Consider the following 20,553-nt stretch of genomic DNA (forward strand, 5'->3'; position numbering starts at 1 on the left):
AACGCCCAGAATCGACAATGCTCGGGTTTTACTAATGCCCGATCTTTACTGACCGTCGTCACCCCATTGGTCCACCTCCGTTTTTAAATTGATTTTGTTTTAGTTCTGATACCATAATGCACATAATCAAAACTGACCGTATTCATGTTGACTTACCGCCTCAAAACCGAGACCTACAATACTTAGATTTTACCAGCGTTTGAGTTTATCGACCTGCCAGACGTAACACACCGGTAAAACAATAGTTTTTACGTAACTAATTAGCTGAGAGTATAATTAACATCTGCCAAAATTACTTTTACCCAATTAGCTGAACGACTAAACATTTCGTTTAATTACGCACCACACGACGATATATATATACAGAGAGAAGACTCATTTCAATTCAACCTCCATAAGTGGGCTCACAATATCACTCATACCGACACACCAAGATCTGAATCACCGTTGCAACCAATTAGCTCAAATCCTCTTCCGTAATGTCTCAGTACGTTAAGAAAGACGATGATCTCGACGAAGAAGGTACTATAACACTATAACTTATCTAAACTTTTAATCATCACAAATATTCTCTACTTCTGTCAATTTAGGTTTAGATCTACACTGCTGCTGTCAATTAGGCCGTGAATGTGATTTCAGTTCAACTGATTTGTAAGGTTTTGGAATTGTTAGGTCAATTGAATCGATCTGATTGCTAGTGATTGTAATGGCCTCTTAGATCCGGAGTGTAGTTAAGTTTATTAAATCTGAGCTGTGAGATCTCAATGTTATGGTGTTAATAGTAATAGATCTGGTTTGTGAAATCAGGATTGTAGTGTATTGGAATATGTAGGTTATTATGACTTTGAACGGTTTATGAAATGTTTTAGTGAAATATTTTAACACGTCAATCGGATACTCAATGACTAAATCGCATATGATTAATGTTTCTGGCTTTGGAGTTTCAAATTCAACAAAGTTCTTAATAAAAAAACACTAAAAGTATGGCCCGAATCTTCATTCATTATCTTATTTGTCTTTAAAGTTTAGACCCAATCTTCATCATCTTCATCATCGTCAATGGTAGATTCTTTTGTTGTTTTGTTTTCGGTCATAATATCTTTAAAATAACACGTAGAAAACATAGGTTCGATTAATCGGTTCGGTTTTTTTCGGTTTTTTTAAAAATGGATAACCGAACCTAAACCCAAAAATCGTTTTTTCGAAAAACTAAAAAATTAACCGTCGGTTAATGCTTAGGTTTGGTTTTCTTCGGTTTGATTTTTTCGGTTTTGGTTCGGTTAATTCGGTTTTCTGCTCACCCCTAATTGTGATATACCAGAATTTATAAATCACGATAGAGCATTACAGCAATATCAACATTTAAACTATTTCTGTTTAATGGATGATAAAATGTAACTGATAACTGATTTCACCTTCTGATTACTGCCCATTTGGTTATCAATATGAGAGAATAGGTCGGCTATCTGTTCCGATACTGACTATTTTATATTAGACTGATTGAAGATATGTTATTTTTGTTACGTAATACGGTAATAATCACTGTACTTTCGTGTATGCTTGTTGTAATATAATGAAGGTATCTTTGTAATGACTCATGTGCAGCCGAGTATTCTCCCTTTTCTGGAATCGAGAAAGGAGCGGTTCTTCAGGAAGCTAGGTGCTTTAATGATGCTCAGATCGATTCAAGGAGGTGTTCCCAGGTGCTTATTGAGTTATTGTACATTGACACCTGATCTGTGCTACATGGTTTTTTGATCGAACAGATTATATATCATATTCTTATTTCTATTGCCAGGTTATTACAAAGCTGCTTTATCTTCTGAATCAAGGGGAAACTTTCACTAAGGTTAGATCCTGTTTCATAGACTGTTCACACAGACAACAGTTAAACTTTCATGCAGACATATAAATGGGTTCATTATTTTAATCCATTCCCTGTAAGAGAGAAACTGGCTTCTGGGCTTATTTCCAGTTTGCATATTTTATACATTTTTCATTTGTCTTTCGCTTGAAGCAGATAGGCAAGCCTTTATACGCCTGCTTATGAAATTTTTGTTTATGTGTATGTCAGTAAGTTTGTTGTTGTATGTGGTTTATAGAATTGTTCCAAGTCTGCAAGAGTAATTTTCTTTTGAGTTGTGTATATGTTTCACCTTTCACGCGCATAGTATTATTTGGGTTGATGCTTTTGATTTTGTTTAAGATTGTCTTGATATTCTGCTACCTTATTATTGGTCCATATTTGCAGACTGAAGCTACAGAAGTGTTCTTTTCTGTAACAAAACTTTTTCAAGCTAAAGTTCCTGGATTAAGAAGAATGACTTATTTGATTATTAAGGAACTCTCCCCTTCTTCAGATGAGGTTTCAAACAATAATCTTATCTCTTTAATCGTTTTTTGAGTTTCTTTATCTTCTTATGTTTGATAACATGGTGAATTTCTTTATGCACACAAGGTTATTATTGTCACAAGTTCCCTTATGAAAGACATGAATAGCAAGACTGATGTGTACCGTGCAAATGCTATTCGTGTTCTATGTCGCATAACAGATGGAACACTTCTTACTCAAATTGAGAGATACCTAAAACAGGCTATTGTTGATAAAAATCCTGTGGTAGCCAGCGCAGCATTAGTTAGTGGTATCCGTTTGCTTCAGGTATAACTTACAGTTTGAATATTTACATTAGCTTGTCTTATAATTGTGTTAAAAGTTGAAACTCTAATTATATTATGTCCTTGAATCTTAGATGAATCCGGAGATTGTGAAAAGATGGAGCAATGAGGTACAAGAAGCCGTTCAATCGAGGGCTGCACTTGTACAGTTTCACGCACTTGCTTTGCTGCAACAGGTATGACAGCTGATTTTTCCAGATTGTAATCTTTACGTCTCACACGCTTATGAATGATTTGGATGTTCCTAATAAGATAATTTTCATGCTGTCTAGGCCTGTAAACAAACTGAACAAACACGAACGGGGCATGTACGTGTTTGTTTGGTTAACTTTAACTGAACAAACGATTGAGAACACTAACACTTAAACAAATAGGGTTTTCTTGTTCATGTTTGTATGCTAAAAAAATGAACTTGTTTATGTTCGTTTATGTTTACTTGTTTATAGTGTAAATGAACGGTTCACAAACATAAACAAACGAATATAATTGAACATAGATGAATAGATATAAACAAACACAAAGTAGAAGTAAATGTGAATATTAATATGTTGGGCCTAAAAAGTAATAAAACTAGGCTAAATTGTAATGAGTTATTATAATTAAATAAAACTAGACTAAACTGTAATGGGTCTAACAATATATGAATACATTAAAAAAAATTGTAAACTAACAAACATAAATGAACGTAAACCAGCAGACATAAATGAATGAGCGAGACACGTGTTCATGTTCGTTCGCTTATTAAATAAAGAAACATAAATGAACTTCCAGCCGAATGGTTCATTCAGTTCATTTGCAGGCCTAATACTGTCGATCACAAATGTACCTCTTTGGGTTCACTCAGTGTAAAGTGGATATGATAAATTTTTATAGTCACACTATTGCTTAACTAAAACTGGTCTATTTGCAGATAAGACAAAATGACCGGTTAGCTGTGAGCAAATTAGTGACCAGTTTGACAAAGGGTACTGTTCGTTCACCTTTGGCCCAATGCCTACTGATCCGGTACACCAGCCAGGTACTTGTGTTTTTTGTATTTGTGTGTGTGTGTGTATGTAGGGTTGTTGCTTTTTGCGCAAGATCTGAATTGCCAACACATAAAAACTTTTGTTCAGGTAATTAGGGAGTCAAGCATGAATGGTCAAACTGGGGACCGTCCATTTTATGACTATTTGGAAGGATGTCTTCGCCACAAATCAGAAATGGTCATTTTTGAAGCCGCGAGGGCTATAACAGAATTAAGTGGCGTTACAAGCCGAGAATTGACTCCTGCAATTACTGTTCTTCAGCTCTTCTTAAGTTCATCCAAGCCAGTACTTCGGTTTGCTGCTGTCCGAACATTAAACAAGGTTATTTTTTCAACCTGTAAACTGAATCTAACTGTTTTAGTTTCATGATAAATCAATGATAATTCATAGTTATCTTGTTCAGGTGGCAATGACTCATCCAATGGCTGTAACTACTTGTAACATAGATATGGAGAGCTTGATTTCAGATCAAAATAGAAGTATTGCAACTCTTGCTATTACTACACTTCTGAAAACAGGCAATGAATCGGGTGTTGATCGTTTGATGAAACAAATTACCAGCTTCATGTCTGACATTGCTGACGAGTTCAAGATTGTTGTGGTTGATGCAATTAGATCATTGTGTTTAAAGTTCCCACTTAAGTTCAGAACATTGTAAGTGTCTATGACTTTATTCAACTTTATTCCTATTTCCTTATAATATTTAAGGTGAGAAGTTAACACATGACTGTTTCCTAGTTTACCTTAATTTTGATTATGCATTTTAGGATGAATTTCTTGAGCAATATCCTTAGGGAGGAAGGTGGATTTGAGTACAAGAAAGCAATTGTTGATTCGATTGTAACTATCATATCAGATATTCCAGATGCAAAAGAGGCCGGGCTTCTTCACCTGTGTGAATTCATTGAGGACTGTGAATTCACATATCTTTCAACACAGGTCAAACATGATCTTTGTTTTATTTTTCTTGTTAATTTTCTTAAAGATGGCTATGAATGGGTTGTTTTGGCTTACATGTAATTTTTATGGCAAGTTAGAAAGAAACAGCTTAGAAGTATAAACCGTCAAAAGTCAGCCAACATGACATAAAACTTTCTAAATCACTTCATAAGAAATTAGATTATTATTTAAATACTATAATTTTATAATCGTATTTCACACACACACACACACAAGGGACCTGTGCAGAAGACAATTTTTTTGCAAGAATCGAAAGAGCAAAATAATCAATTCATATTTTCAATTTATTACAAATTTTTGAAAGTACAAGAAAATGGTTAAAATGTAATGTTTATTCATCTCTTCAAACATCCTAAGATTAATATAACCAAATTTCGGTTATATATATAACTTACACATGTGTAATCATGCGTAGGTACATTACATAACCTACACATGTTTTAGGTAAATGCGTAAAAATGAAAAAAAAAACATATGAACAAATTAGTTTAATGTTTTCTTTATGCGCATAACATAAACGTTTGTATCTAAGAAAAGTGTATAAAAATACGAACAATTGATAGAAAAAAAAAACGATTTAGGTTTGTTCTTGAACAAATCTAGTCTTTTGGAATGAACCTCTCCACTCCACATATATAAAGTAAATTAAGAATTTGTACCGGAAGTGTTTCCGTTCAACCTAACACACACCAAAACTAACCCTTTTGACTAGTTACATAACCCGTTCATTTTACCACCTTTAAGCATCTTTAGTATTCTAGTATTTTCATCTACCATTTACTAAACTTGTTTACTTTGCGTACATTAGATTCTCCATTTCTTAGGTATTGAGGGACCAAATACGTCAGACCCCAGCAAATACATACGGTATATATATAACCGTGTCATACTTGAAAATGCAACTGTTCGAGCCAGTGCAGTGAGCACTTTAGCTAAGTTTGGTGCTATGGTTGACTCATTAAAGGTACATTAATTTCCATTTCTTTTACAATTTACTAAGACCTAGTGACGCAACTCATATTTGACTTAGTTAATTTTATTGTACCGCAGCCACGCATATTTGTTTTGTTGAGGCGCTGTTTATATGATAATGATGATGAGGTCAGTGGTACACTTTGTTCTTATATTCATTTCTAGCACACACATGTTGACCCGTTTGACTTTATATGTAGGTTCGTGACAGGGCTACACTATATTTAAATACAATTGGAGGTGATGGTTCGGTTGTTGAAACAGATAAAGATGTGAAAGGGTTTCTCTTTGGGCCATTGGATCTGCCACTAGCCAACCTGGAGGCTAGTTTGAAAAATTATGTGAGGCCGTGTGTGCGATTTTGTTATGATTTTGTCGGCTTTAATTGTCATTTTGTAATTCTTTGTTTGTTGTCAATACAGGAACCATCAGAGGAACCATTTGATATCAATTCTGTACCAAAGGAGGTTAAGGCTCAGCCATTTGCAGAGAAAAAATCTGCTGCTAAAAAGCCTACTGGTCTCGGTGCTCCTCCAGTGGCCCCCACTTCAACTGCTGACAGTTATGAGAAGTTACTATTGTCAATTCCAGAGTTCTCATCGTTTGGAAAGCTTTTCAAGGTTACATATGCACACATTCGTATACATACACATGTTCTATAAGTTTCATATGTAAATATCTTCCGTTTTTGTAACCAGTCCTCCGCGCCTGTGGAACTCACTGAATCGGAAACCGAGTATGAAGTCAACGTAGTCAAACACATATTCGATCAGCATGTTGTGTTCCAGTACAACTGTACCAACACAATTCCAGAGCAGTTACTAGAAGATGTAAGCTCTCATTGAGTTCAACAGTTTTCATATTTCAAATTCATCATCATCATCATCATCATCATCATCATCATCGTACTAAGTATATCCCACCAATAGCAATGCTATGGTAGGGTCTGAGGAGGGTAAGATGTAGACAGCCTTACCTCTATCCCATAGGGATAGAGAGGCTGCTTCCGGTGAGACCCCCGGCTCGATAGTAGTTTTGAATCAAGCCTTGGACATAAGACACATAACACTCAATCATCGGGACACCGGCTGATTGGTGCATGTGCCCTTGTCTTTCGGCTATCAACGCCACCACATGATGCCTGATTAACCTTCCGCCACTTTTAACGTTATTTTCACGTGATTAGTAAAATAACGTCAAAATTAGTGCAATTTTACTTTTGCCCACCCAAGGGTTCACACATATATACATTATATGTCCGCACCGCAAGCAGGGCGTTTTTCATATTTCAAATTAAATATTTCAAATTAAATACATAAATTTCCGGATTAACAAAATTTCTCGGCTTTAGGTTACCGTTGTTGTGGATGCTTCAGAAGCCGAAGAATTTGAAGAAGTGGCAACCAAGCCATTAAAATCATTACCGTATGGTACACCGGGACAAACGTTTGTCGCGTTTGAGAAACCGGAAGGCGTTCCGGCAGTTGGAAAATTCAGTAACGTGTTGAGGTTTATTGTCAAAGAGGTGGTTATAGTTTCTGATGATTTTATTTTTTTTTATATTTAATTAAAAAATATTTTGATTGTTTAATTTATTTTGATTTAAATTGTAGGTTGATCCTTCCAGTGGTGAGGCTGAAGAAGATGGCGTGGAAGATGAATACCAGCTGGAGGAATTTGAGGTTGTTGCAGCTGACTATATGCTTAAAGTTGGGGTGTCAAATTTCAGGAATGCGTGGGAAAGTTTGGGCCCTGAGTTTGAGCGGGTCGATGAGTATGGGCTTGGTCCAAGGGAAAGTTTGAAAGAAGCTGTTAGTGCTGTTATTAACCTTCTTGGCATGCAACCTTGTGAGGTAACTTTATAAAAATTTGACATGTTAAATACAACAACAATCGTACCCGGTAAATCCCACAAATAGCGGGCAGGGTGTGATGTAGGCAGGCCTTTCCTCTATCCATGAGGATAGAGAAGCTGCTTCCAGAGAGACCCTCGGCTCCAAAAAATTTGACATGTTAAATAACTTTGGAAATGTAAGGGAATCGAATGAGAATTGATAAGTGTACCGTTCAGCTGGTTGTTCGATTATTTTAACGAACGGACATGAACGGACATTTTTGTTTATTTAATTAAACGCGCTGACAAGAATACATGCCTTGTTCGATCATTTACGGTTGTGAATGAATGTACCAAAATGAACATGAACATGAACATGTTCATTTTCTTAACGACTGAACACGAACAAGAAACATCGTCTCTGTAAGTGTTGGTGTTCGTTCGGTTGAAGTTAAACGGACGAACACGAACAAGAAAATCCGTCCCTGTAACCGTTTGTGTTTGTTTGGTTAAAGTTAGATGAACACATACAGGAAAATCTGTCTCTGTAAGTGTTTGTGTTCTTTTGATTAATATTAAACAAACAAACACGAACAAAATCTATCCTGTAAGCGCTCGTTCGTTTGGTTAAAGTAAACCGAAGGAACATGAACAAGAAAATCTGTCTTTTGAGAGTTGGTGGTCATTCGGTTAAAGTTAAACGAACGAACACGAACAAGAAAATTTGTCTCTGTAAATGTTCATATTCATTCGGTTAAAACCTGTAAGTGTTCATGTTCCTTCGGTTAAAGATAATAAACGAACACGGACAAGAAAATATGTCCCTGTAAGCAAGCGCTCATGCTTGTTTGGTTAAAAACTTAAATGAGTGAACACTACATGCCTAAATCGTTTTAAATTTCAGGGCACGGAAGTGGTTGCAGCAAACTCGAGATCACACACGTGTTTGTTGTCGGGCGTATACATAGGCAACGTGAAGGTGGCTGTTCGGTTATCATTTGGAGTGGATAGTGCGAAAGAGGTGGCAATGAAACTTGCTGTTAGATCCGAGGACGCAGCTGTAAGTGATGCAATTCATGAGCTAGTAGCCAACTAGGCCTTTATTTGTTTCTATAAAACAGTGTGTCAACATACCTCATTACATTTTGCTTAAAGAGATATGTACCTATTTGCTTCAACTTCGATTATTGATATTATTAAAAGTTTATTTTGAAACTAATAAATCATTTGGGAATGGTTTAGTTAAATGATTTACTAACCGATATGTTTGTAAACCGTTGAAACTGACCGAACCTTTTAAACTGAAACAAATGGGCCAGTTTGGTCCAGGATCTAGAAACTTTATTGTTTTTACTATTTTAATCTTGGAATATGCGGTAATGTGTATAAAATATTCATAAATCATTTTTAAAATTTAAAATTTTGATACAAATTAACAAGTATGGGTTAAAAAAGAAGAGAAATCTGCATTTTGTCTTCCTGGAAAATAACGGAGGAAAATAACGTCGCGAGATGGGTTAACCACTGGAAAAGATTTTGCTAACTTTGGACCATTGTGATATTTAAGCGGGTCAGTCTGTGCCCTTGCCGTCAGTTAACCGTGAGTTGACTGACCAAAAAACGTTGAAATTACCATTTTACCCCTGAACCTATAATTAATATTAAAACTTATGTTCTAAAATCGTGTAGACAGTGGGGTTCGAACCCGCGACCTTTGGTATAACAACAAACAACACAAACCATTTGAACTAAACTAACATTTGATACATTTATATAATATGTAATATATATTCCTCACTTTGTTTAAGAATTCCTCTTAATCTTCATCATCTGTCAACATTTTTAAAAACCATTTTGTCATTTGTAAAAAACTTAAAAAGAACATTTTTTTAGTAATATTTTCACTAAAAAATGGTTTGTTTTAGAAATATTTTAGCCCGAAAACAACGAAACGACTCATTTTTTTTGTAAACATTTCACCCGAAAACAACGAAACGGGCCGTTTTGTTGCAAACTTTTAGCCCGAATACAACGAAACGACTCGTTTTTTGGTAAACTTTTCACCCGAAAACAACGAAACGACTCGTTTTTTGGTAAACTTTAGCCCGAAAACAACGAAACGGACCGTTTTTTAGTGAACTTTTAGTCTTAAAACAACGAAACAACCCATTTTATAGTAAACTTTTAGCCCGAAAACAACGAAATGGGCCGTTTATTTGTAAACTATTCGCCCGAAAGCAACGAAACAGACCGTTTTTTTTGTAAACTATTCGCCCGGAAACAACGAAACAGGCCGTTTTGTTGTAAATTTCTAACCTGAAAACAACGAAACAAGCCGTTTTTTAGTAAACTTTTCACCCGAAAACAACCAAACGAACTGTTTTTTAGTAAACTTTTAATCCGAAAACAACAAAAAACGAGCCGTTTTTTAGTAAAATTTTCACCCGAAAACAACCAAACGAACCGTTTATTAGTAAACTTTTAATCCGAAAACAACAAAACGAACCGTTTTTTAGTAAACTTTTCACCCGAAAACAACCAAACGAGCCATTTTTTAGTAAAATTTTAACTCGAAAACAAATAAAAACGAGCCATTTTTTAGTAAACTTTTAACCTAAAAACAACCAAAACGAGCCGTTTTTTAGTAAACTTTTTACCCGAAAACAACCAAACGAACCGTTTTTTAGTAAACTTTTAACCCGAAAACAAGCAAACGAACTATTTTTTAGTAAACTTTTAACCTGAAAACAACCAAAAACGAGCCGTTTTTTAGTAAACTTTTCACTCGAAAACAACCAAACGAACCGTTTTTTAGTAAAATTTTCACCCGAAAACAACCAAACGAGTCGTTTTATAGTAAACTTTTCACCCGAAAACAACCAAACGAACCGTTTTTTAGTAAACTTTTCACCCGAAAACAACCAAACGAACCGTTTTTAGTAAACTTTTCACCCGAAAAGAACCAAACGAACCGTTTTTTAGTAAACTTTTCACCCGAAAAGAATCAAACGAACCGTTTTTTAGAAACTTTTAACCCGAAAACAACCAAACGAACCGTTTTTTAGTAAACTTTTCACCCGAAAACAACCAAACGAACCCTTTTTTAATAAAACTTTTCACCCGAAAAACAACCAAACGAACCGTTTTTTAGTAAACTTTTCACCCGAAAACAACCAAACGATCCTTTTTTAGTAAACTTTTAACCCGAAAACAACACAAAGAACCGTTTTTTAGTAAACTTTTCACCCGAAAACAACCAAACGAACCATTTTTTAGTAAACTTTTAACTCGAAAACAACCAAAAACGAGCCGTTTTTTAGTAAACTTTTCACCCGAAAACAATCATACGAACCGTTTTTTAGAAACTTTTAACCCGAAAACAACCAAACGAACCGTTTTTTAGTAAACTTTTCACCCGAAAACAACCAAACGAACCGTTTTTTAATAAACTTTTCACCCGAAAAACAACCAAACGAACCGTTTTTTAGTAAACTTTTCACCCGAAAACAACCAAACGATCCATTTTTTAGTAAACTTTTAACCTGAAAACAACCAAAAACGAGCCGTTTTTTAGTAAACTTTTCACCCGAAAACAACCAAACGAACCGTTTTTTAGTAAAATTTTCACCCGAAAACAACAAAAAACGAGCCGTTTTTTAGTAAACTTTTCACCCGAAAACAATCAAACGAACCGTTTTTTAGTAAACTTTTCACCCGAAAACAACCAAACGAACCGTTTTTTAGTAAACTTTTAACCCGAAAACAACCAAACGAACCGTTTTTTAGTAAACTTTTCACCCGAAAACAACCAAACGAACCGTTTTTTAGAAACTTTTAACCCGAAAACATCCAAACGAACTGTTTTTTAGTAAACTTTTCACCCGAAAACAACCAAACGAACCGTTTTTTAATAAACTTTTCACCCGAAAACAACCAAACGAACCATTTTTTAGTAAAATTTTCACCCGAAAACATAAAAAAACGAGCCGTTTTTTAGTAAACTTTTCACCCGAAAACAACCAAACGAACCGTTTTTTAGTAAACTTTTCACCCGAAAACAACCAAACGAACTGTTTTTTAGTAAACTTTTAACCCGAAAACAACCAAACGAACCGTTTTTTAGTAAACTTTTCACCCGAAAACAACCAAACGAACCGTTTTTTAGAAACTTTTCACCCGAAAACAACCAAACGAACCGTTTTTTAGTAAACTTTTAACCCGAAAACAACCAAACGAACCGTTTTTTAGTAAACTTTTCACCCGAAAACAACCAAACGAACCGTTTTTTAGAAACTTTTATCCCGAAAACAACCAAACGAACCGTTTTTTAGTAAACTTTTCACCCGAAAACAACCAAACGAACCGTTTTTTAGTAAACTTTTCACCCGAAAACAACCAAACGAACCGTTTTTTAGTAAACTTTTAACCCGAAAACAACCAACCGAACCGTTTTTTAGTAAACTTTTCACCCGAAAACAACCAAACGAACCGTTTTTTAGAAACTTTTAACCCGAAAACATCCAAACGAACTGTTTTTTAGTAAACTTTTCACCCGAAAACAACCAAACGAACCGTTTTTTAGTAAACTTTTAACTCGAAAACAATAAAAAACGAGCCGTTTTTTAGTAAACTTTTCACCCGAAAACAATCATACGAACCGTTTTTTAGAAACTTTTAACCCGAAAACAACCAAACGAACCGTTTTTTAGTAAACTTTTCACCCGAAAACAACCAAACGAACCGTTTTTTAATAAACTTTTCACCCGAAAAACAACCAAACGAACCGTTTTTTAGTAAACTTTTCACCCGAAAACAACCAAACGATCCATTTTTTAGTAAACTTTTAACCCGAAAACAACAAAACGAACCGTTTTTTAGTAAACTTTTCACCTGAAAACAACCAAACGAACCATTTTTTAGTAAACTTTTAACTCGAAAACAACAAAAAACGAGCCGTTTTTAGTAAACTTTTCACCCGAAAACAACCAAACGAGCCGTTTTTAGTAAACTTTTCACCCGAAAACAACCAAACGAACCGTTTTTTAGTAAACTTTTAACCCGAAAACAAACAAACGAACCGTTTTTTAATAAACTTTTCACCCGAAAAACAACCAAACGAACCATTTTTTAGTAAACTTTTAACCCGAATGACCGGAAAAACGAGTTGGCCGGAAAAAACGAGATGGCCGGAATCCATGGCGACGTGGTGCCGGAGGTTAGGGGTTTTGGTTGGAATGACTTATGGGTTTGAGGATTTGAGAGATTCGATTACTTGTAATGAAACTGATGATGATGAAGAACATCAAGTATGTTTGAGGTTGATGATGATGAAGATGATGATCAGCTCTGATGATGAAGATGAGTATTATTATTATTATTATTATTAATATTAATATTATTATTATTATCTCTTATTATTATATTATTACTATTATTATTATATTTATAATTTATTAAAAGAAGATTACTAAAATACCCTTAATATGTTGGTATTATTACTAAAATACCAACGGTCAATGGACGGTCAACTGACGAAAGGAGTCAGAAGAACCCGTCGGAGAAACATAGGGGCACAAAGTTCGCAAAATCTTTTTCAGGGGTTAACCCATCTCGCGACGATATAAACCAGGGAGACAAAATGCAGATTTCTAAAAAAAACAGAGTTTAAACCGCAAACCCAAACTACAAGCATGTAAACATATGAGCAACGTAACGCTGTAGGGTGTTCCATCACGCCCTGTAACTCCATGTAGGTTCCGCATAACACATTTTATGCGATTTCACTACCCCTTACCTTCTGCACATAGCCAAATATTGTGCAGAGGGACCAACATCTCGCCCTTCACCCTCCTTCATGCCTGTTAAGATGTTTAACGAATCTGGCCTCTAACACCCTAATCCCCAAGGGTGTTGTGTTTTAACGGCCTTATCGATTCCAACTCGGCTTTAGCGCCCTGGACGTTAAAAGCATACCGTATGGCCTAACAAAAATGTCTGAATTTACAAGTAAAACTTTATAAAGATGATTTTGGAGAAGTTAATTAACCTGTTTAGGAATTTTGTATACTCTAAAATATTAACCCCCAAACAGGGCCGGTTCAGACCCAATCGCCCATACCTAATCCTGGGCTCGGCGACCGTTTAGGGCATGGTTTCGGTGGAGGGCACAAAATTGTTAAAAAGTTCTATACATGTATATCTATATATAAGTCCTTTTAAACATTAACAAGTAAAATTGGATGAGTGACATGTAAAATAATGAGAAAAGGAGAATGAAGAAGGATATAGAAAAAGAAACATTGTCGGATTTTTTTCCGGCGGGTATGAGTTTAACTGTTTAAGCGAGAAGAAGCTTTTAGTTTAGAGAACTGGAAGAGATGATAAAAGAAATTAATATTTTATTATGTATTTTGTATTTTTCTGTTCACTTTTTCTATATGCTTGTTGATTTTTCTTTTTTTCTTTTCATATTAAACTCATAATACAAACTTATGTAGGTACTACCATGGTAGTAATGAAAATGAGCTTATCTTCATATTCCGTAAGCAATTTAGCAATCAACCCATTTATAATTGTGTTTTGTTTGAATGTTTGCCTTCATCTTGAGCACTCAAAATCTTGAAGACGGTTCTACCTCCAAATTGGTGAGTGTGTGTATCTTTAGGACCCCCACAAAGAGAGAAAATGTGTAGGCTATGTATTTTCTACCGAATTAAAATACAACGAAAACGCCTTCTACTTATATTGCGATAGGAGCCCAAGTAAACACATCAACACAAACTAACTGAAGAACGATGATCCTTTACACATTTCTCTTCTATTGTTGCTTTTGTCTTGATTTCTTGTCACAATAAAGAGTTGCTGGTGACTGGTGAGTGACGTCTTGCTTGGTGGAGGATTTGGAGTGAATCACAATCACATACCCATGGGTTTCATTAGCATATAATAACCAGTATTGTAAAAATCACTAGTCGAACGGTGGGATGGGGACTAGCGATTAATCGTATCATACTTTAATATATATTTTTCAGTTACATAAATACACACACATTTTTAAATGTAATTTTCAGTTTTATACATACAAAAACATACTTTGGCCGGAAATTGGCTGAAATCTCGCTAGAAACCGCTGGTTTTTGCTGGGATCTCATTGGAAACCGATTATTTTGGTCGGACCATCATTGGAAAGCGCTGATTTTGGTCGGACCATCGTCAGAAAGCGCTGATTTTGGTCGGAATCTCACCGAAAACCGCCGATTTTGGTTGGATTTGACCTTTAACCGATTAACTGGCCGACTAGCCCAAAATTAATCAGTGAAGTGAGTCGAGGAATAATTGGTGCCTAGTCGGGATTTTTGCAACATTGATAATAACTATTGGCAATCAAAGAGATATCTAACTCGAAAAGGTTTCACTTGGTTTTTGAAAGTCGTTGCGTGAGGTGTATCTATAGTTTGTATCAGAAATGGGATAACCGAGTGAAAAATGGAGTGAACATAATAGCATGTAGCGCAATGGTACCAACGTGTTGCAATGGTGCTCCTCTAAAACGAAGTAATCATCAAGAATATGCATATACTAAGTTTTATGTGTATATTTAGAAAAACAATTCTCAAACATAATATTTTAATACGAAAAATATGATGCTAACAGTATATCTAATTAGTAAGGACATTAAATCCTGGCAACATTCGAATAGATGTCGGGTTTTTTCACATACCAAAAGCTGATTCAAAACAAGACAATAATATTTACTATTTATCGTACCCGAACTAGTTTATGTTCAGTCCACAAGGCCAACAAACATGTGTCAAGAAAGATGCAAATCGGTCACTAATTACCAACTTACCACCGCGTGTTCTGAGATATTCATATCACAGTCCTATGCCCTCCGAAAGCCCAAATCTGTATATCAAAAGAAATGAAAATGTTTTAATAACTTGACGGTCAAAAGTTTATAATGCCCTTCGATAATGAGAAAAAAATGTATTATTGACTTGGGTGACCAGAACATGAAAATGCAGAATTTGGGTAACCTTGAGACTCGTATCCCAACTACCCGTACACAAGGCGCTACCATCAGCCGACAAACCCAGACAGCTAACTCGAGCCTCGTGTGAGTTCTGGAGAGTTCCAAGATTTAAAACAACCTATATCATAGAAGAAATACATTACTCAAACTTATTCATGATCCACACATAAACATATGCTTATAAATATATAAGGAATCCAAGCGGGTTCAACTCGCTTAACCTGTTTGTGACACGCATAACACTTTTAACTAACCGTGTTAAATAGGTTAAGAGGTCGGCGCAAGTACACAACTCATTTATGACCCATTTACCAAAACGACGTAACTTTATAAATAATTTATAAGAGTAAACTGCGGTTTTCGTCCCTGTGGTTTGTTCAAATCTCCGGTTTTAGTCAAATAGTTTTAAATTTGCGATTTTCGTCCCTGTGGTTTCATTTTACTTGCAATTAAACCCGAATTCATTTTTAAAACGATCAGACTTAACGAGGTTAGTGAATTCGGGTTAAATTGCAAGTAAATTGAAACCACAGGGACGAAAATCGCAAATTTAAAATTATTGGACTAAAACCGGAGATTTGGACAAACCACATGGACGAAAACCACAGTTTACTCATAATTAAATATAGCTTAATAAAATCACGTTAACTTATTATGTGCAACTTTAATAAAGGATTTATTACTTAATAATGGTTTTTAGTGACACGTGTCAATAATCACCTGGAAGGTGAAATATCTTTCGTGCTATTTAACTTATACAATTATTCTTAACCATGTTAAATGTGTCATGCCATTCGTGCAATTGAACCAGTGACATTAATCTTGCTAAACATGCCGTGTCATGCAATCTGCTTACTAAACATGTTTGTGTTAGTGTTTAAGAAAATGATACGTTAGTAAAACATGTCATTTTCACGACATGTGTTGCCAGCTCTACCGAACCATTTATTTCATTTAACACTTTCACTTGCGGCTCCCACTTATATAACACGATAAGAAAATAAAAATAAAAAACTTTACCTCTGCCAATAAAGTATCCCATACAAAGACATCACCATTAGAATAGCTAGTAAACAGCAGGCGTCCCGATATAGAGAAGGCAATAGAAGTCACACTAGGATTAGAAGTAACGCTATCACCCTTCTGCTGATGTGGCGTATACACCTGTAGCTGGTGCCCGGTTCTAATATCAAACAACCTGCAAGTACCATCATCTGATCCCGTTCCAAACCTATTTCCATCCGGGAAAAACTTCACTGAATTAACATCCCCTTCGTGACCATAAAACGTTCTCACCGCTCGACTCGCCACACGCGTGTCCCAAAGACGCGCAGTCGCGTCACAAGACCCCGACACGAATATTCTTGAATTCGACCCATTGATCGACACACTGTAACAACCAACACAACAGCATAAATAAACAATAATTGGATAAATTTTGATAAATGAATAAAAAATTACTAAGGGTGGCAAATGTGACCCATTGGGTTGAATGAGTTGTATTAAAATGTATATAATGGGTCAAACTAAAAAAAGAAAATGATTGAAATGGGTCAAAATGGGTTGACATTTCTTGAATATTTTTTTATTGAACGAGAAAAACGGAGGAAACTTTTTAATACTTTTACTTTTTTCGTTTTTTATTTATATTTCAAGTTATGATTTTTTAATTATTTTTTTTTGAATTTTTTTAGTGAGACGTTTTTGAAATGGGTCAAAATGGGTTGAGATTTCAAAAACCCCTTATTAAAAAATTCAAAAAAAAAATAATTAAAAAATCATAACTTGAAATATAAATCAAAAACTAAAAATGTAAAAATACTAAAAACTTTTCTCTGTTTTTCTTGTTCAATAATTAAAAAAAAAAATCAAGAAATGTCAACCCGTTTTGACCCGTTTCAATATTTTCTTTTTTAGTTTGACCTATTATGACCCATTATATACATTTTAATACAACCCAATCAACCCATGGGTCACATTTGCCACCCCTAAAAAATACCTTGAAACGTCTGCAGTATGCCCTGATTGATACTCCCCGCCAAACACGGATGTTTTTAGCCCTGTAGTAATATCCCATAACACACACGTCTGATCACCGGAACCGGTAATTAAGCGAGTATCATCATCTGCAACATACTGACAACACGACACGTAACCTTTGTGTCCAGTCAACATTCTTGACACTGGTAAATTTCCATCTTTATCAAGTGGTGTGTTGAGATCGAAAATGGAGCATGCACTATCAAGACCACCACACGCAACCGACTGCCCGGTTGGAGAAAATGCACATGTCATAACCCATGCACACGGGAGTTTAATCGCGTGTGTTTTTTGACTTGTGAGTGCGTTCCAAACTATTAATCTTCCGTCTTGTGATGCACTAACTATTCGGTTTTTTTCAGGAGTCCAATCTAGTGAATACACCTGAGTTTTGATGTTGAGATTTAGCATATGATAAGAAACATACACATCTATATATATATATATAATTGGGATCATGTGAGAATTATTTTGAAATTGAGAACTTTGAGAACCATTTTGGACCACAAAAAAAAATTATAAAACAAAAAAAAAACGCAAAAATAAAAAAAAGTAAAAAAACCAAAATTCTTATTTATCATCCCGGTTTCATAAAAAAAAACCCTCTCGGTTTAGCTAAATTATACATATATGTATAATATGTACATATATGTACATACATGTTTTTTTTATTATAGACGTATGTACAATTTAAGGTAAATGATAATGTACATATGTGTACATTACGTAACTAGAGATTAAATGAAATTATACACGTGTATAATACGAAGTTTTTTTTTGGTTTTTTTACTTTTAAAAAATTTTTGTTTTATAATTTTTTTAAATATTTTTCTAGAGGTTTTTTTAGTAGTCCAAAACGGTTCTCAATTTTCAAGTGGTTCTCTTAGGATCCTTACCCTAAAAATAATCAAAATTAAGTCAAAGGATCATATCAAATGATCCAGGTTTCTAAGTGTTGAGTTTGTGGAGGCTTGCGCCTCGGGTTCCTTGTGTCTAAAGTCTAAACGTAGACCGAAACACGTAAATACTCGTGTCTTGTGTTTGTTTACTTTTTGCAGTGTTATTGTGCGTGTGTTTGGCATAACCGAGATCCTAACACTAAGTTCTAACTGCTTCAAATAGAAAACAACCTAGGGTATGCTATTCAACTTACATATCCATATTCCATATTATCATCTCTTAACTTGAACGCAAGCATTACAGTATTTGAATCCACACTCAAAATAAATAATATATCTGTTGGAAATCAGGCTCAAGAACACGTGCACGAAATTTGGTCTCAACCAAGATCGACTTCTATAATAAAATAACCCACACTAATCCTATCCAAACTAAACATAAACGTCACATACTCAAATTCAAACTCCCAACTTCTAGACATTCAAACAAGGGGTGCAAACGAGCCAAGCTACTAGCAAGCTACTCAAGCTCGAAACGAGCCTGAGCGTCAAATAAAGCTCGTTTAGTTATCGATCCCGAGTTCAAGCCTCGTATGGGAAGCTTGTTTAGGCTCGTCTTGTGTATTTTTATGTTTGACCTCTTTTGGACTTCTATGTATTATTTAACACTGCCCGGCTGAGCTCGAGCAAAGCCTTGCCTTGTTTAAGGTACCACATGAGCTACAGCCAAGCTTAAGCTCGTTTAAGGTTTCTTCTAAAAATATATAATAATTAAAAACGCATATATAATTTGATTAACAAATAATAATAGCTCGGCCTGTCTCATTTACACCCCTAATTAAAACAAACTAGATGCACTTGCAAAACATTCAATAACTAAATAGACAAATCTAAACTAAACTGCTTTCAACCTATTAACTAAATCCTAATAATCCCCCACTTGTGGCCTAGTGGTAGGAAGGCTTGGGTTCTCATGCCACTTTTGGGTGGATACTGACATTGAAGGATTTGAGCTAGGCCTTACGAGATTGTCAGTTCGGATCCCGAGCCCACCCGCGTTTTCGTCCCACCGTGTGTGTTAAGCCAGAGAGTTATGCTCTTGTGGCGACACAATGGCTGTTAACTTGCAGTTGGTGGTATGGTTTCCCAGGGGAACGCCCAAGCCAAACTCTTAAGCCAGCGTGGTGGCCTAAACACAAAAAAGAAAGTCGTCGTTCTAAAAAAAATCCGAATCCTAATTAATTAAACTAAACTTGCCACTTAACTCGTTTCAAGATCAACTTCCAACACAATTAACAATAACATACAACTCCAATCTTATTACCTTGCCAGTGTGCCCCTGCAAAATCCTGCAGCAGACCAGATCCGTGGGTCCGAAAGCAACCGCAGTCTTCCCTTGCGCTTTCGCATAACTCGCAACTACAAATCATTAAAACCCAAATCACAAAATCAATAAATAACCAAAGATCTAACTAACTAACTAACTAACTAACTACATTCAAACCACAACTTTAAATAAAAAAAACACCAACCACATACCATCTGTATCAAGAAGCTGACTCCTTCTATCTCTTAACCTTTCTCTAAGAGTATTAAGTGTTTCAGTAGCAGCCTTGTGCTTCTCTTTTAACTCTGCAACAGACATGTTTCTTTGTATGTTTGTAATTTGAAGGTTTAATATGTAAGTTGAAAGTTGTAATTAATAAATGTTTATGATGTGATTGAATTAGGGGTTGTGATTTGTGAAGAAGAACAAGAGAGAGGTGAAAGAAAGAAACTAAAGTACGGTTGCAAGTTGTAAGCTAATTGACTGTCGTGTCTCTGGGCCCACTTGTGTGTGTGACGTGGCATACATGACGTCATGGGAGTAGAGGATGAGGTGTGTCTGACACACTTCATGGTTCCTAGTGATTGCCACTCTTAAGGGGGTGTTTGGTAGAGGGAATTGAGGGGTGAGAAATAGAATTGGAAAGAATTCTCTTGTTTGTTTAGGAAAGAAAGAGGTGAGAAATGGAAATAAACCATTTCCATTTCTCTGATTTTGTTTCTCTAAAAAAAGCGGAGAATTGGATTTCTAGGGTCTCATTTCTCAGTCCCATTCCAGGGTTTCCT

The 20,553-nt window shown here is 35.4% G+C and overlaps 2 protein-coding genes across 2 annotated transcripts; one reads left to right on the plus strand and one right to left on the minus strand.

Moving 5' to 3' along the window:
* Window positions 1-350: 350 nt before the first annotated feature.
* LOC143537731 (coatomer subunit gamma-like) lies at window positions 351-8,653 on the plus strand. The gene is made up of 18 exons (XM_077031436.1): window positions 351-522; window positions 1,606-1,703; window positions 1,799-1,849; window positions 2,252-2,365; window positions 2,459-2,659; window positions 2,751-2,852; window positions 3,587-3,694; window positions 3,792-4,025; window positions 4,108-4,358; window positions 4,472-4,643; window positions 5,473-5,628; window positions 5,715-5,765; window positions 5,837-5,977; window positions 6,059-6,256; window positions 6,335-6,466; window positions 6,988-7,161; window positions 7,250-7,489; window positions 8,375-8,653. The coding sequence occupies exons 1-18, from the start codon at window positions 480-482 to the stop codon at window positions 8,564-8,566; spliced, it is 2,658 nt and encodes an 885-aa protein (XP_076887551.1). The 5' UTR covers window positions 351-479; the 3' UTR covers window positions 8,567-8,653.
* A 6,547-nt stretch (window positions 8,654-15,200) lies between these two features.
* Window positions 15,201-20,229, minus strand: LOC143536460 (guanine nucleotide-binding protein subunit beta-2-like). The gene is made up of 6 exons (XM_077030445.1): window positions 19,981-20,229; window positions 19,766-19,860; window positions 17,502-17,926; window positions 16,523-16,892; window positions 15,507-15,620; window positions 15,201-15,375 (listed from the first exon to the last, which is right to left on the minus strand). The coding sequence occupies exons 1-6, from the start codon at window positions 20,084-20,086 to the stop codon at window positions 15,340-15,342; spliced, it is 1,146 nt and encodes a 381-aa protein (XP_076886560.1). The 5' UTR covers window positions 20,087-20,229; the 3' UTR covers window positions 15,201-15,339.
* Window positions 20,230-20,553: the final 324 nt, after the last annotated feature.

This window comes from Bidens hawaiensis, unplaced genomic scaffold (genome assembly GCF_021521415.1).
Source record: "Bidens hawaiensis isolate Kalapana, Puna unplaced genomic scaffold, B.hawaiensis_p1.1 tig00000780_1, whole genome shotgun sequence".
Lineage (NCBI taxonomy): Eukaryota > Viridiplantae > Streptophyta > Magnoliopsida > Asterales > Asteraceae > Bidens > Bidens hawaiensis.